We start from the raw sequence: 18,110 nt of genomic DNA, 5'->3' as shown, positions 1-18,110 counted from the left end.
GAATAGATATCCCAACCCAATCTAGTCTCACCTGCCAGCACCCGGCCCATATCCCTCCAAACCCTTCCTATTCATATACCCATCCAAATGCCTCTTAAATGTTGCAATTGTACCAGCCTCCAACACATCCTCTGGCAGCTCATTCCATACACATACTCATTCCATTCCATCTGCATGAAAAAGTTGCCCCTTAAGTCTCTTTTATATCTTTCCCTTCTCATCCTAAAGGAGAAAGTGAGGACTGCAGATGCTGGAGATCAGAGCTGAAAATGTGTTGCTGGAAAAGCACAGCTGGTCAGGCAGCATCCAAAGAGCAGGAGAATCGATGTTTCGGGCATGAGCCCTTCTTCAGGAAAGCAGAAATGCAGGAATCTTTGATTCCTGAAGAAGGGCTCGTGCCCGAAATGTTGATTTTCCTGCTCTTTGGATGCTACCCGACCTGCTGTGCTTTTCCAGCAACACATTTTCAGCCCTTCTCACCCTAAACCTATGCTCTCTAGTTCTGGACTCCCCACCCCAAGGAAAAGACTTTGTCTATTTATCCTATCCATGTCCCTCATAATTTTGTAAACATCTATAAGGTCGCCCCGCAGCCTCCGACACTCCAGAGAAAACAGTCCCAGCCTGTTCAGCCTCTCCCTGTAGCTCAAATCCTCCAACCCTGGCAACATCCTTGTGAATCTTTTCTGAACACTGTCAGGTTTCACAACATCTTTCCAATAGGAAGGAGACCAGAATTGCACACAATATTCCAACAGTGGCCTAACCAATGTCCTGTACAGCCACAACATGACATCCCAACTCCTGTACTCAATACTCTGACCAATAAAGGGAAACATACCAAACACCTTCTTCACTATCCTATCTACCTGCAACTCCACTTTCAAGGAGCTATGAACCTGCACTCCAAGGCCTCTTTGTTCAATAGCACTCCCTAGGACCTTACCATTAAGTGTATAAGTTCTGCTAAGATTTGCTTTCCCAAAATGCAGCACCTCACATTTATCTGAATTAAACTCCATCTGCCACTTCTCAGTCCATTGGCCTATCTGGTCCAGATCCTGTTGTAATCTGAGGTAACCCTCTTCGCTGTCCACTACACCTCCAATTTTGGTGTCATCTACAAATTTACTAACTGTATCCCTTATGCTCACATGCAAATCATTTTTGTAAATGACAAAAAGTAGAGGAGCTAGCACCAATCCTTGTGGTACTCCAATGGTCACAGGCCTCCAGTCTGAAAAACAACCCTCCACCACCACCCTCTGTCTTCTACCTTTGAGCCAGTTCTGTATCCAAATGGCTAGTTCTCCCTGTATTCCATGAGATCTAACCTTGCTAATCAGTCTCCCATGGGGAACCTTGTCGATCGCCTTACTGAAGTCCATATAGATCACATCTACTGCTCTACTCTCATCAATGTTCTTTGTTACTTCTTCAAAAAACTCAATCAAGTTAGTGAGACATGACTTCCCATGCACAACACCATGTTGCCTATCCCTAATCAGTCCTTGCCTTTCCAAATACATGTACATCCTGTCCCTCAGGGTTCCCTTCAACAACTTGCCCACCACCGAGGTCAGGCTCACCGGTCTATAGTTCCCTGGCTTGTCTTTACTGCTCTTCTTAAACAGTGGCACCACGTTTGCCAACCTCCAGTCTTTCTGCACCTCACCTGTAACTATCGATTATATAAATATCTTAGCAAAAGGCCCAGCAATCACTTCTCTAGCTTCCCACAGAGTTCTCAGGTACACCTGATCAGTTCCTGGGGATTTATCTACCTTTAACTGTTTTTAGACATCCAGCACTTCCTCCTCTGTAATCTGGACATTTTGCAAGATGTCACCATCTATTTCCCTACAGTCTAAATCTTCCATATCCTTTTCCTCAGTAAATACTGATGCAAAATATTCATTTAGTATCTCCCCCATTTTCTGTGGCTCCACACAAAGGCCGCCTTGCTGATCTTTGAGGGGCCCTATTCTCTCCCTAGTTACCCTTTTGTCCTTAATATATTTGTAAAAACCCTTTGGATTCTCCTTAATTCTATTTGCCAAAGCTATCTCATGTCCACTTTTTGGCCTCCTGATTTCCCTCTTAAGTATACTCCTACTTTCTTTATATTCTTCTAAGGATTCACTCAATCTATCCTGTCTATACCTGACATAGGCTTCCTTCTTTTTCTTAACCAAACCCTCAATTTCTTTAGTCATCCAGCATTCCCTGTACCTACCAGCCTTCCCTTTCACCCTGACAGGAACATACTTTCTCTGGATTCTTGTTATCTCATTTCTGAAGGCTTCCCACTTTCCAGCCGTCCCTTTACCTGCGAACATCTGCCTCCACTCAGCTTTCAAAAGTTCTTGCCTAATACCGTCAAAATTGGCCATTCTCCAACTTAGAACTTTAACTTTTAGATCTGGTCTATCCTTTTCCATCGCTATTTTAAAAGGAATAGAATTATGGTCGCTGGCCCCAAAGTGCTCCCCCACTGACACCTCAGTCACCTGCCCTGCCTTATTTCCCAAGTGTAGGTCAAGTTTTACAACTTCTCTAGTAGGTACATCCACATACTGAATCAGAAAATTGTCTTGTACACACTGGACAAATTCCTCTCCATCTAAACCTTTCTCACTGTCTTTTGCTTCCCTCTCTTCTTAAACAGGGCTGTTATATTTGCCATTTTCCAGCCCTCTGGGACACTCCCATTACTCCAGTGATTTCTGAAACATCAATCCCAACATGATTAGATTAGATTAGATTCATTACAGTGTGGAAACAAGCCCTTTGGCCCCACAAGTCCACACTGACCCTCTGAAGAGCAACCCACCCAGACCCATTCCCCTACATTCACCCCTGACTAATGCACCTAACACTCCAGGCACTACGGGCAATTTAGCATGGCCAATTCACCTAACTGCACATCTTTGGACTGTGGGAGGAAACTGAAGCACCCAGAGGAAACTCATGCAGACACGGGGAGAACGTGCAAACTCCACACAGACAGTTGCCCGAGGCGGGAATTGAACCCGGGTCCCTGGCGCTGTGAGGCAGCAGCGCTAACCATTGAGCCACCATGCCATTCAACATCTCCATAATCGCTTCAGCTGTCTCTTTTAGAACGCTGGAGTGTAGTCTATTCAGTCTGGGAGATTTATTCACCTTCATACCCTTTCCTCTTCGTTTATTGTTTCCTTAGTTATTCTCTTCTCCATGGTAAACTGAGAGAATATCTTAATACTCTCCCTAATCTTAACTGCTAGTGTTTCTCATGCCCCTCTTTGCTTTCCTAATCATTTTCTAAAATCCCCCTCTAGACTTTCTATAATCCACCAAGCCTTGCTGTACCCTTGAAACACAACAGGCTGATCTCCATCTGCCTTGGTTCCTTTATTGAAGGACATTGTCTCCCAGTCTGCTGTTGAAATAAACTTCTCCCAACAGCACTGGCAAACCAACATGGAAAGAAGCAGGCCTCTTGTTTCCACAGTGTCAACAATATAGAGATCAATCCCCTTCTCATTCATTTTACTTAAACTCCAAATTCTTGGTCCTATGTGCTATTCCTCATGCTTTCAGCCTCAGTGCATTGAATCACAATTTCAAAGTACTGTCTCCAATTCCCAAGATCGCAAAACATCAGATCTGTTTATTGCCCTAAGTCTTTGTTTTCTTCCGCAATTTGGAGCTTTTAAAACCCATTAGGTTCTGCTAGTACACTGAATCATAGAATTCCCACAGTGTGGAAATAGGTCCTTTAGCCCAAGTCCACACCAACACACTGAAAAGTATCCCACCCAAACCCATTCCCCTATCCCCGACTAATGCACATTACCTACACATCCTTGGGTAATTTAGCATGGTCAATTCACCAAACCTGCACATCTTTGGACTGTGGGAGGAAACTGGAGCTCAGAGTAAACCTACGCAGACACAGGAAGAATGTGCAAACTCCACATAGACAGTTACCCGAGGCTAGAATTGAACCAGGATCTCTGGCTCTGAGGCAGCAGTGCTAACTGCTCAGCCACCATACTGCCCTGATACTTTTGAACTCAAGAAACTGTATAAGTTGGTGAGACATTTTAAGGAGTTGGCTGCATTGAGCTCCAATGTATTTCAGACATGCAAAGATTCAAATTTTACAAAGATTCATTTCCTCGTAATTCTTACACAAGAACACAAACCTTACAGGCCTTCAGCTCTGTGACCTCTTGAGTTAAACTATTGACATTATTTTTATAAGTCCCAGTTTATTCCTGACTGTCGAATTTATTTGTTTAACTGCTTTTTTTTTCAGATTACTTCTGTGTATGAAAAAGGTGGAATAGAAAGCATCCCTGTCATGGAGTGGTTGGTTGAAAGGTGTCATTTCTACAGGATCTATCAGCTGCCTGTCTTCCTAAATTTCAGGTTGGCTGCCTTCTAAAATGAAAAGATGCTGGAAATATGTAACATGACTGGTAGCAGCTACGGAGAGAGATAAACAGTTACCATTTCAAAAACAGTCATCCTCCACTTGAAATGTAATTAAGAAGGCAAATAGCTTTTATAGGAGAAAGTGAGGACTGCAGATGCTGGAGATCAGAGCTAAAAATGTGTTGCTGGAAAAGCACAGCAGGTCAGGCAGCATCCAAGGAGCAGGAGAATCGATGTTTCGGGCATAAGCCCTTCTTCAGGAATGAGGAAGGGCTTATGCCCGAAACTCCTGCTCCTTGGATGCTGCCTGACCTGCTGTGCTTTTCCAGCAACACATTTTCAGCAAATAGCTTTTATAGCCAGGAAGTTGGAGTTTAAAATCTGGGATGTTTTTATACAGCTGTACAGGGTGTTAGTGAGACTGAATCTGGAGTTCTGCGTGAGTTTTTAAGGCAGGCATTGGAGGTAGTTTCATAGAAGTTCACCAGGCTGATTGCTGAATGAAGGGGTTGGCCTGTCAAGAACAGCTAACAGGCTAGGCCTTCCTTCATTACCATTTAAAAGACTTAGGGTGATTTTATTGAAACGTACAAGATTCTGAGGGAGCTCAAAAGAGTGGATGTTGAGAGGATGTTTCCAATCATGCGGGAATCTCAAAGTGGGGGACTTACAAAATAAGAGGATACTCATTTAAACTGAGATGTAAAGGAATTTCTGCTCCCAGATGGTCGTGAATGTCTGGAATTCTCTACTGCAGAGAGTTGTGGAGGCTAGATCAATGAAGATGTTTAAAGAGGATGTAGTTAGATTTTTTAAATATCAGGGAATCAAGGGCTATGCAGAGCTGACACAAAAGAGGAGCTGAGGCCTGGGCAGATCAGCCAAGGTTTAGTCAAAAGTCAGGGGAGATGTTTGAGGAGCTGAATGGCCTATTTCTTATGTTATGTACTTATGAATTCTGCTCTGGTAATTCACACTTTCCCTGCTTAACAGTAAATCAGCAGATTGAATCACACTCTTGCTGTGGAGCCCAACATTGTATATTCTGTTGTTGTCCCTGAATGAAAATTCTCGAAAGGGTGCTGTTAAAATCCCAGCTGGTGGTGATACTGGACAAGTCAGAACCCAAAGTAAGACCTGGGTTGGTAAAACATCAGTTTTAGTTTTGTTGCCAAGAGGCTGCCAGAACTATCCGAAACAGTTTTATTGTAAGTATTAGAAATAAAGATTCAACCCTTTCAATCTCAACAGGACCTCATTGTTACTGAAACCTCATTCATCATTCACTTGATGCCATTTCTTTAGATATAGAAACTTAGATCTTTATACAAACTAGTAACACCTCACTTATTTTATCAACATGGGTTTTTGGTGAACTCCTCTTCCACAGGTTTTTATTTCTGGGAATATAGGAACAAGAGTAGACCATTGAGCCTGTCAAGCTTGCTCCCCTATTTAGTATGATCATGGATGATTGAACAATGCCTTTTACTCATGCTATCCCCATAAGAATCTAAGAGCTGGAAGCAGGAGTAGGCATTTCAGCTCTTTGTTCCTGCTCTATCATTCAAAACAGTCATCATCTCTGGGCCTCAACTCCACTCTCCTGCTGACTCTGCTCAGATCACTGAGGATAATTCACTTTGGTGGGAAAAGCAGAAAAGCAGATTATCATCTGAGTGGCTGTAAACTGGGAGGGGGAATGTGACCTTGGTGTCCACATACACCAGTTATCCAAGGTAGACATGCAGGTGCAACAAGGCAGTAAAGAAGGCAAAAAGAAAGGATTTGAGTACAAGAGCAGGGATATCTTGCTGCAATTATACAAGTTCCTCAGTGAGACCACAGCTGCAGTATTGCAGATCTCCTTATCTGAGGAAGTATATCCTTACTATAGTGTGAGTGCAGTGAATGTTTACTGGACTGATTCCTGGGATATCGGCACAGACATTTGAGCAGAAGTTGAATCAGTTAGGATTACTTTTGCTGAAATTTTAAAAAATGAGGGGCAACTCATAGAAACTTATAAAATTCCAGCAGGATGAGATACGGTTGATGCAGAAAGGTGTCCCCAAAAGTGGGAGAGTCTCGAACTCACAGTTACAGTCTAAAGATTCAGGGCAAACCATTTAGGACTGAGAGGAGAACCTTCTTTACCTAGAGAGTGGTGAGTCTGTGGAATTCGTTACCACAAAAAGCCATTGAAGCTAAAACATAGGATGATTTCAAGAGGAGTTGGCTTTAGTACTTGGAGCTAAAGGGATCAAAGGATATTATGAAAGCTGTATCTCTCCTCTGAGAGAGCAGAGGTACAAAAGGGTCCAGAGGCGCTATTTTTTCACACACAGTATGGTGAGTGTCTGGTGATGGGCTGGCAGAGGTAATAATGGAGGCAAGTACAATTTCATCATTTAAGAAACATTTGGACAGTATATGGATGGAATAGTTATGGAGGGTATTGGGCAAATGCAGGCAAATGGGAATAGATTAATTGTGAAAACTAGATGGCATGGACAGATTGGGCTGAAGGGCCTGTTTCTGCTCTGTAAACCTCTCCGACCCTAAGCAAGAACAGATTCATTAGTTAGATCAACCGTACTGCCTATCCTGCAAGAAAACATTGACCCTTAGGTCCCTTTTAAATCTTTCCCCTCTCACCGTAAACCTCTGCTCTCTAACCTTACCCTGGGGATAAACCTATCTTTCCACATTAACCCTCTCACCAGCTAAGAAATACTCTGCACATCCATTCCTCTTACTAAAGTGAAAAACCTCACATTTTCCCACGTTATATTCCACCTGACATGTTCTTACCCCATTCACCAGCTGAAAACCACTTTATATCCTCCTCACAACATACATTTCTGTTCAGCTTGTATCATCTGTAAACTTGGAAATATTACATTTGGAGATGAAAGATGTGGTGTATGGCCTGTGATTCCTGGAAAAGTTACTTTTGAAAAGGCTATTGCCCGCATACCAATGGTTGCCTAGCAACACTTTCTACTTATTTTTCCGTTTTATCCCTGGTAATTTTGGCTGCCTTGTCTCCCCCTATAGGTTACTCCCATTGCTGTTCTTTCCTCCTGTAAGATCCTTCTTAGGGCCTATGTAATGCATCCATATAAGGCTTGGTATCAGATTTTACTTATTCATGTTCTTTTGAAACACCTTGAAACATTTTACTATTTTAAAATGCTATATATATGCCATTTCTTTGTGGATGGAATTGTTTTTCAGGAAGAATAAATAAACTGGGAGCCTCATAAACTTTGCAATTCAACATTTGTACTTAAATTATCCTCTTGTATTATTTTGAGAGGAAGTCTAAGTGAAGTCCACTGGGATCAAACTGCTGCACTGAAGCTTTCCCTGTGGTCTAAATATCTCCTTTGTGTCGATTGGAGACCAGGATTCCTCCTTCAGATCAATTTGGAAAGTTGTCACTGTTCCTGAATCCATCTTTTTTTGTTCCTCCCTGTGCAAAATCCTGTTTGCAGACCAAATTTTCCCTGGCAGCAATTATTTTGTGTCCTCCCCAAACCTGAACTGGGTGACATGTGGTCATATTAAATTTGAGTGAGACACACGATGTTCAAATCGCCGAATTTGATTGGCCAACCTGCCTACCTCACTCGCTGTAAATTGTGTAAACCTATTATCTCTGATTTATACTATGTATCAAGGCAGCTAGGTGGAAAGTTTCATTTGTTTGAAAATTTTGATAATTCAACAATTCCCAGGAAGCAGCAGAAAATAAAGTTATAAAAGAACTCAGTTAGTAGAGATTGGTTTGCTGGCTAGGTTTTTCCTTTGCTATCTTTTTGCCATAACTAATTCACATTCTTTTTCAGATGTTGGAAAGCTTTTAATGTCTGGAAAGTCAATATCCGTAACTTAAAGACCAGCAACAGCAGGTATTTTTTTAAAAAAGCATTCATGGGATGTGGGTATCACTGGCTAGATCAACATTTATTGTCTGTCCATAATTATCCAGAATGTAGAACTGTTAATAGTTTGGAGTGACTTTGAGAGAAGGTATTCACTGATTTATTTAAAAGATGCGTGTTGGCATTTGGCCTGGAAGCAGTATAATATGGAAATTATATAATTTCTTTAAAAGGCATATTGAGCCTGTACATATTTACAAGATTGTTTGAAAGGGACTTTCAAGAGTTTTAATCAATTGTAATCTGTTTGGATAATATGAAATGCTTGTTCACATGACCTAGCAACCCTTGACCTGGAAGCAGCACCAGTAGGAAAACAAGTTAAGGTAGAAGATGTGTGCCTAGAAAACACAAAAGGCCAGCTGCAGGCAGAAATGAGATATATAGCAGAGGAACTGGAAGGTGAAGGTAATCAACACACAGAGGCAGACACAAAGAGAAAGCAGAAATAAAGAGGAACACAAAGAATGCTTGTGAGGAGAAGGGGCAAATCACTCTCAGGAAGATGCCAGATTTTCTGTTTGAGAGAAAAGGAGACAGGAATCCTTGGAGGTCCTGTTTCTACTGGCTATTATTGTCTAAAACCTGGACAACTATACAGGAGGTCCCCGATTAATGAACATCTGACTTATAAATGCTCTTAATTATGAAGGCAATCCCTTACAGACATGTCTTAATCTTTAAAATAAAGATCCATCATATGAATGTTTCCGCATACTCCTATTTTATATTGTTGTACATTGTGTTCCTATTTGCATATGATTTGTGAACAAATTTAAAAATGAAACATATTTGCAAACCAGGGAGTACTTGCATAAATATCTTAAAACACTACAGAGCCGGGTGTTTTTCCTGTAGTGGCCAAACTGTGCAATAAGGTGTTACTGTTTAGTCAATTGTAAAGGAACTTTGGAATGCTACACCATTCAGATTGCCATGAAGTGAGCAAGAAATGGTACGTAGACGTCTGTCTTGCTGATGATTACCATGCCCATGAAACTCAAAGCTGAAGGTTGTTGTCAGATAAGAGTTCTACAGATCCTGTATGAATAAAGATTGTGGAACTGTATAGCTTTCTGGTGCCACGCTTATGTAGGGAGTGATGACAATGCCAAGTCTTTAATGAAAATCTTTTCACTCCATTCCCTTAAACTGCCTTTCCCAATTTGGCCCATCAACCCGAAAGCCTTTTTTCTATGTCCATTACCTTTAAAAGGTATTCTCATTCTGTTTCCAGAATTGTCTTGGGTCAGGCCTTCATTATATAATAAATCACTAGATTAAAATAGGTGTGTGTGTGTGTGTGTGTGTGTGTGTGTGTGTGTGTGTGTGTGTGTGTGTGTGTGTGTGTGTGTGATATGTGAGTGTGCTTGTGTAAGTGTCAGAGAGAGAGAGACATCAATGGTGTGTGATGTCTGTATATTTTGTGTCAGACATGTATGTGTGAGATTTCAGTGTATATATGTGTGTGCGTGCATATATATGTGCCTATTTATGTGTCATTAGTAGATAACACCATACCCACTACATAGAAGTAGGCCATTTTGTACTGAAAGAGAAAATGACCTAACCAGCCTAATTTTAATGTTACAGTTGTTGCTCAACATCTCAGAGCAACTTAAGTACTTATCCGATTACTTTATAAATTCATTGAGTATTTCTGCTTCCTCCAAGTTTTATGAGGAGATGATCGCGTCTGGTAATGTCACTTGTTTAGTAATCCATAGGCCTGGACCAATGCTATAGTGGCATAGATTCAAATTCCATCAATTTAAATTCAACTCACCAATCTAAAATTGAGAAACCAATCCTCGTAATGGTGACTATGAAATAATCTTCCTGGTTTACTAATGTGTTCAGGAAAAGCAATTTGTTGCTTTTACCCAGTCCAGCCTGTGTGTAACTCCAGAGTCACAGCAATGTGGTTGACTTGTAAGTGCCACTGAAATGGTCTAACCTAATCAATTCTGGAGTCATTAGGGTTGAACAACAAATGCTGGCCTTGACAGCGACACCCATATTTGATGGAGGAGTATAAGAAAAAAGTTAAAAATCACACCAACACCAGGCTATAGTCCAACAGGTTTAATTGGAAGCACTAGCTTTTGGAGCGTTGCTCCTTCATCAGGTGGCACAACCACCTGATGGAGTGGCGCTCTGAAAGCTAGTGCTTCCAATTAAACCTGTTGGACTATAATCTGGCGTTGTGTGATTTTTAACTTTGTACACCCTAGTCCAAATTATAAGAAAAAAAGCCTTGCAACAATGTGTTCTAGCTCTCCAGAATCCTTTGGGCAACTTATCTCTAATTTTTCCACCAGTTACTTTGCAATATGCCCCTTGGTTATTAACTTCTCAACCAAAGGACGTATGCCATCTTTATCTAATTGATCCAAGCCCCTCATAACTTTAAGGAGAAAGTGAGGTCTGCAGATGCTGGAGATCTGAGTTGAAAATGTGTTGCTGGAAAAGTGCAGCAGGTCAGGCAGCATCCAAGGAACAGGAGATTCGACGTTTCGTGCATAAGCCCTTCTTCAGGAATCTTCAGGATTCTTCTGCCCGAAACGTCGAATCTCCTGTTCCTTGGATGCTGCCTGACCTGCTGCACTTTTCCAGCAACACATTTTCAGCCCTCATAACTTTATTTGTGCAATTATACCTCCCAAAAACTTCCTCTGTTCCAAAGAAATCAGCCCATTCTTTTCAATCTTTCCCTGTGGCTAAACTTCTCCATTCCTAACAAAATCCAAAAACAAAATTGTGAGATGGAAAGTAAAGCTTCCACTTTAGCTCAGCTGTGCCCTATGAGAAGCTTCTCTCGCTAAGCGCTTCAATCTTTTTTTCACTTTCCCATCTTCACTTATGGATTCTGTTTTTGGTTGCCAGGATGATTATGACAAAGCAACTGTTTCTCGCCGATGAAATCTTTCGACGTTGTCTGTATTATATCCGTGCCCTGTGTGAAAATGCCAGCTCGAGCAATGGAGGTCTGGGAACTGGTGAAGATGCTATTGTCTTTGTGAAGGTATATCTGGTAACTCTGTATCTCTTTTGTCTCTTCATTAGAAAGTTCAAGCCCCACACCAGAGGCTTAAGCACAAAATCCAGGATGACATTCCCTGCCCAGTACAGCATTGAGGGAGCATTGCAAGTAGCAGAGGTGCTGCTTTTCAGATGTCAAACTGAGTACCCCTCAGAGAGGCAAAAAAGAAAGGGGTATAGCTTAGTGTCACTACTACTTGGTATCACATAGAGTGAATTGAATTGCTAAAGACTTGCACCCATGATGCTGGGAACATCTGGAGGAGATAATGGATAATCACTTGGCACTCCTAGCTCTGTTGATCACTTGCTGCTGATATTGTTTGGCATACAGTAGTTCATTATGTAGCTTCACCAGGTTGTCACCCCAATTTTAGTGATGCTCCTGGCTTGCCCTCATCCACCTTTCATTGATACAGGCTTGTTCTTTGGCTCAATTGTATTGGTAAGTTGTATTAGCCATAAAGTCATAGAAATGTACAGCATGGAAAGAGACCCTTCGGTCCAACCCATCCATGCCGACCAGATATCTCAACCCAATCTAGTCCCACCTGCCAGCACCTGGCCCATATCCCTCCAAACCCTTCCTATTCATATACCCATCCAAATGCCTCTTAAATGTTGCAATTGTACCAGTCTCCACCACATCCTCTGGCAGCTCATTCCATACATGTACCACCCTCTGCATGAAAAGTTGTCCCTTAGGTCTCTTTTATATCTTTCCCCTCTCACCCTAAACCTATGCCCTCTAGTTCTGGACTCGCCAACCCCAGGGAAAAGACTTTGTTTATTTATCCTATCCATGCCCCTCATAACTTTGTAAACCTCTAAAGGTCACCCCCCCAGCCTCCGACGGTCCAGGGAAAACAGCTCCAACCTGTTCAGCCTCTCCCTGTAGCTCAGATTCTCTAACCCTGGCAATATCCTTGTAAATCTTTTCTGAACCCTTTCAAGTTTCACAACATCTTTCCGATAGGAAGGAGACCAGAATTGCACACAATATTCCAATGTCCTGTACAACCGCAACATGACCTCCCAAATCCTGTAGTCAATACTCTGACCAATAAAGGAAAGCATACCAAATGCCTTCTTCACTATCCTGTCTATCTGCGACTCCAATTTCAAGGAGCTATGAACCTGCTCTCCAAGGCCTCTTTGGTCAGCAACACTCCCTAGGACCTTACCATTAAGTGTATAAGTCCTGCTCAGATTTGCTTTCCCAAAATGCAGCATCTCACATTTATTTGAATTAAACTCCATCTGCCACTTCTCAGCCCATTGGCTATTGCTAGATATATTTGAAGTTATCCTATTTAGTATGGCAATAATGCCATGCAATACAATGGAGTCATCCTTGATATTGTTATGACATGGGGTAAATCCTTCTGCAAACTAAAGCAGACACACAGAGAAGCTGACCTCACCCTCGTAATCTATTAATGTATGAATGATAAAGAAAGACCCAAATCTCACAATTTAAATAAAAATAAACAATTAATTCTTTAACTCCAAGACAATAGAATATTAAACAACAACTACCGACACTATAAGATCGATTTATCTACCTCCCCCTCAATAACAATATAGTGATCTGATAAAACCCCCAGATTAAGATTTACAAAAGCATCAAATTTGAAAACCAGTCAGCTGTGTTGATCCTCTTCTGTGTCTTCCTGTCTTCTTTTCTTCTGCCTTCTGTTTCACAGATTTCATATGAACAGGTACCTTTCAGAGAGTGTCTCTGTGGGCAATCTATTGGTGCTGTTTGCCGCTGTAGCTAACTGTTTAAAATGCCTGATCTATATACCCCAGAATATTGGATTGTCTCATTGCTTTGATGTTGTTAAAACAGTAAAATTCAAATTTGATTGGATTTTGGTACCTTGTGGCACAATTTAAACTGATTGGCCAAACCCAAATTTGTTGTGTAACATAGCAACTCAGCTCAGCTATTTGTTTGAGGAGAAAGTGAGGACTGCAGATGCTGGAGATCAGAGCTGAAAATGTGTTGCTGGGAAAGCACAGCAGGTCAGGCAGCATCCAAAGAGAGGAGAATTGACGTTTTGGGCATGAGCCCGAAACTTTCCTGAAGAAGGGCTCATGCCCGAAACGTCGATTCTCCTGCTCTTTGAATGCTGCCTGACCTGCTGCGCTTTTCCAGCAACACATTTTCAGCCCAGCTATTTGTTTCACAGCCAAATGTTACATTTTTAAATTTTTCAGCATACTTAGTACTTTGCTAGGTGTTTGCCAGCTTTCTCTTAAAGGTACAGTTCACGCCTACAACTTCATAGCAATATGAAGACGGTACGTGCACTCCATAAGAATTGTATGCTGGTTACTCTTACCAATACTATCATTGACAGCTGAAACTGCAGCCGGCTGATTGGTTAGGATGATGCCAAGTATGTTTTCCTCTCTCGATGCTTGTCTCACCACCTGCTGCAGACCTGACCAGCTCAATCAGTAGTAATACTACTGCTGAGCCACTCTTGGTGCTGGACGTGAAATCCCCCACCTAGAGTACACTCTGTGCCCTTACCACCTTCGGTGCTTTTGCAAGTGTTGTTCAACGTGGAGGAATACTAATCCATCAGCTGAGAGAGAGAATTGTATGTGGAAATCCGTAGGAAGTTTTCTTGTCCATGTTTAACCTGAAGTCACTTAATCTTGCGGACTTTCAGGGCAACTCCCTGCTGATTGTATCCCACTGTGCCGCCACCTCCACTGAGTCTGTCATGTTGGTGGTTCAGGAAATATCATACCCAGGGATAGTGATGGTGATATCTGGGACATTGTCTGTCAGGTACAATTCTGTGAGTATGACTATGTTGGGTTGTGGCTTGAGTAGTCTGTGACACTGCTCCCAATTTTGGCACTAGCCTCCAGATGTTTGCAAAGAAGACTTTGCAGTGTTGGCTGAACTGTGTTTGTTGCTGTCAATTCTGATGCTGAGGGCTAGCCAGTTTCATTCATTTTTTGAAACATTTTTAGCAGTTGATCCAATTGAATGGTTCACTAAGCACTTCCAAGGGGGCTGTTAAATGCCAACCACATTGTTATTGATCTTGAGTCATATGTAGGTCAGAACAGGTAAGGACAGCAATGTTTCTTCCCGAGAGGGGGTTATTGAACCAGATGGACTTTTATGGCAACAACAGATTCTTTGTCATCATTAGACTCTTAATTACAGACTTTTAATTAAACCAGAAGACCAATAAGAGCAGACATTAAGCTATCCACCCCATCAAGTCTGCTCTGCCATTTAATCATAGCTGATAGCTTTTTAAGCACATTTTCCCTCTTTCTCCCTTTGATTTCCTCGGCAATTAAGAACTTACCGATCTCTGTTTTAAATATACTCAATGACCTAGCCTTCATAGCCTTCTATGGCAATGAATTCCACAGATTTACCACTCTCTGGTGAAAGATGTTTCTCCTTGGCTCCATTCCAAAGGATCTTCCCTTTACTCTAAGGCTATGTCCTCGAGTCCAATCTCTCCTGCTCATAGAAACACCTTCCCAATGTCTACTCTATCCATGCTATTCAGTATTCTGTTAGTTTCAATCAGGTCTCCCTCATCCTTCTAAACTCCATCAAGTATAGTCCCAGATCCTCAAATGTTCCTCACCTCTTATGCTCGCATCCAAATCATTTCGGTAAATGACAAAATTTGTCTTCTACCTTTGAGCCAGTTCTGTATTCAAATGGCTAGTTCTCCCTATATTCCATGAGATCTAACCTTGCTAATCAGTCTCCCATGGGGAACCTTGTCGAACGCCTTACTGAAGTCCATATGGATCACATCTACTGCTCTGCCCTCATCAATCCTCTTTGTTACTTCCTCAAAAAATTCAATCACGTTTATGAGACATGATTTCCCACGCACAAAGCCATGTTGACTATCCCTAATCAGTCCTTGCCGTTCCAAATACATGTACATCCTGTCTCTCAGGATTCCCTCCAACAACTTGCCCACCACCAAGGTCAGGCTCACTGGTCTATATCTTCCATATCCTTTTTCCACAGTAAATACTGATGCAAAATACTCATTTAGTACCTCCCCCATTTTCTGCGGCTCCACACAAAGGCCGCCTTGCTGATCTTTGAGGGGCCCTATTCTCTCCCGAGTTACCCTTTTGTCCTTAACGTATTTGTAAAATCCCTTTATATTCTCCTTAATTCTGTTTGCCAAAGCTATCTCGTATTCCCTTTTTGCCTTCCAGATTTCCCTCTGAAGTATACTCCTACTTTCTTTATACTCTTCTAAGGGTTCACTCGATCTATCCTGTCTGCACTTTACATGTACTGCCTTCTTTTTCTTATCCAAACCCTCAGTTTTTTAGTCATTCAGCATTCCCTATACCTACCAGCCTTTTCTTTCACCCTGACAGGAATATACTTTCTCTGGGTTCTTGTTATCTCATTTGTGAAGGCTTCCCATTGTCCAGCTGTACTTTACCTGCGAATACCTGCCCCCAATCAGCCTTCAAAAATTCTTGCCTAATAACGCCAAAATTGGCCATTCTCCAATTTAGAACTTCAACTTTTAGATCTGGTTTCTCCTTTTCCATCACTAATAGAACTATGGTTATTGGCCCCAAAGTGCTCCCCCACTGACACCTCAGTCACCTGCCCTGCCTTATTTCCCAAATGTAGGGCAGGTTTTGCACCTTCTCTAGTGGGTACGTCCACATACTGATTCAGAAATTTTTCTTGTACACACTGAATAAATTCCTCTCCATCTAAACCCTTAACACTATGGCAGTCCCAGTCTATGTTTGGAAAATTAAAATCCCCTACCATAGCCACCCTTTTATTCTTACAGATAGCTGAGATCTCCTTACAAATTTGTTCCTCAATTTCCCTCTGACTATTAGGAGGTCTATAATACAATCCCAATAAGGTGATCATCCCTTTCTTGTTTTTCAGCTCCACCCAAATAACTTCCCTAGATGTATTTCCAGGAATATCATCCCTCAGCACAGCTGTAATGCTATCCCTTATCAAAAATGCCACTCCCCTTCCTCTCTTGCCTCCCTTTCTATCCTTCCTGTAGCATTTGTATCCTGGAACATTAAGCTGCCAGTCCTGCCCATCCTGAGCCATGTTTCTGTAATTGCCATGATATCCCAGTCCCATGTTCCTAACCATGCTCTGAGTTCATCTGCCTTTCCTGTTAGGCCCCTTGCATTGAAATAAATGCAGTTTAATTTATTAGTCCTACCTTGTCCCTGCCTGCCCTGACTGTTTGACTCGTTTCTATTATCAATTGTATCAGTCTCAGATTGATGTCTTTCCTCACTGTCTCCCTGGGTCCCACCCCTCCACATTACTAGTTTAAATCCTCCTGAGCAGCTCTAGCAAATTTCCCTGTTAATATATTTGTCCCCTTCCAATTTAGGTGCAATCCGTCCTTCTTGTACAGGTCACTTCTACCAAAAAGAGATTCCAATCATCCAAAAATGTGAATCCTTCTACTATACACCATCTCCTCTGCCATGCATTCATCTGCTCTATCCTCTGAGGTGTCAGTGGGGGAGCACTTTGGGGCCAGCGACCATAATTCTATTTGTTTTAAAATAGTGATGGAAAAGGATAAACCAGATCTAAAAGTTGAAGTTCTAAATTGAAGAAAGGCCAATTTTGACGGTATTAGGCAAGAACTTTCGAAAGCTGATTGGAGGCAGATGTTCGCAGGTAAAGGGACGGCTGGAAAGTGGGAAGCCTTCAGAACTGAGATAACAAGAATCCAGAGAAAGTATATTCCTGTCAGGGTGAAATGAAAGGCTGGTAGGTATAGGGAATGCTGGATGACTGAAGAAATTGAGGGTTTGGTTAAGAGAAAGAAGGAAGCATATATCAGGTATAGACAGGGTAGATCGAGTGAATCCTTAGAAGAGTATAAAGAAAGTAGGAGTATACTTAAGAGGGAAATCAGGAGGGCAAAACAGGGACATGAGATAGCTTTGGCTAATAGAATTAAGGAGAATCCAAAGGCTTTTTACAAATATATTAAGGACAAAAGGGTGACTAGGGAGAGAATAAGGCCCCTCAAAGAACAGCATGGCAGCCTTTGTGCGGACCCACAGAAAATGGGGGAGATAATAAATGAATATTTGGCATCAGTATTTACTGTGGAAAAGGATATGGAGCCAGCCACTTGCTGAGATATTTGTATCATTGATAGTCACACGTGAGGTGCTGGAAGACTGGAGGTTGGCTAACGTGGTGCCACTGTTTAAGAAGGGCGGTAAAGACAAGCCAGGGAACTATAGACTGTGAGCCTGACCTCGTTGGTGGGCAAGTTGTTGGAGGGAATCCTGAGAGACAGGATGTACATGTATTTGGAAAGGCAAGGACTGATTAGGGATAGGCAACATGGCTTTGTGCGTGGGAAATCATGTCTCACTAACTTGATTGAGTTTTTTTGAAGAAGTAACAAAGAATATTGATGAGAGAAGAGCAATAGATGTGATCTATATGGACTTCAGTAAGGCGTTCGACAAGGTTCCCCATGGGAGACTGATTAGCAAGGTTAGATCTCATGGAATACAGGGAGAACTAGCCATTTGGATACAGAACTGGCTCAAAGGTAGAAGACAGAGGTTGGTGGTGGAGGGTTGTTTTTCATACTGGATGCCTGTGACCATTGGAGTGCTGAAAATGTGTTGCTGGTTAAAGCACAGCAGGTT

The 18,110-nt window shown here is 41.9% G+C and overlaps 1 protein-coding gene across 1 annotated transcript in view; it reads left to right on the top strand.

Annotated features, from left to right (window-relative positions):
• Window positions 1-18,110, top strand: part of LOC132832876 (dynein axonemal heavy chain 6-like) — a 670,564-nt gene that overhangs the window by 48,506 nt on the left and 603,948 nt on the right. The window contains exons 5-7 of the mRNA XM_060851082.1: window positions 4,304-4,416; window positions 8,277-8,339; window positions 11,259-11,397. Of these exons, the coding sequence (XP_060707065.1) occupies window positions 4,304-4,416; window positions 8,277-8,339; window positions 11,259-11,397 (315 nt within the window). The remainder of the gene's footprint in view (window positions 1-4,303; window positions 4,417-8,276; window positions 8,340-11,258; window positions 11,398-18,110) is intronic.

The sequence above is a fragment of the Hemiscyllium ocellatum genome, chromosome 3, assembly GCF_020745735.1.
Source record: "Hemiscyllium ocellatum isolate sHemOce1 chromosome 3, sHemOce1.pat.X.cur, whole genome shotgun sequence".
NCBI classification, from domain to species: domain Eukaryota; kingdom Metazoa; phylum Chordata; class Chondrichthyes; order Orectolobiformes; family Hemiscylliidae; genus Hemiscyllium; species Hemiscyllium ocellatum.
This window is presented reverse-complemented; position numbering and strand designations above follow the sequence as displayed.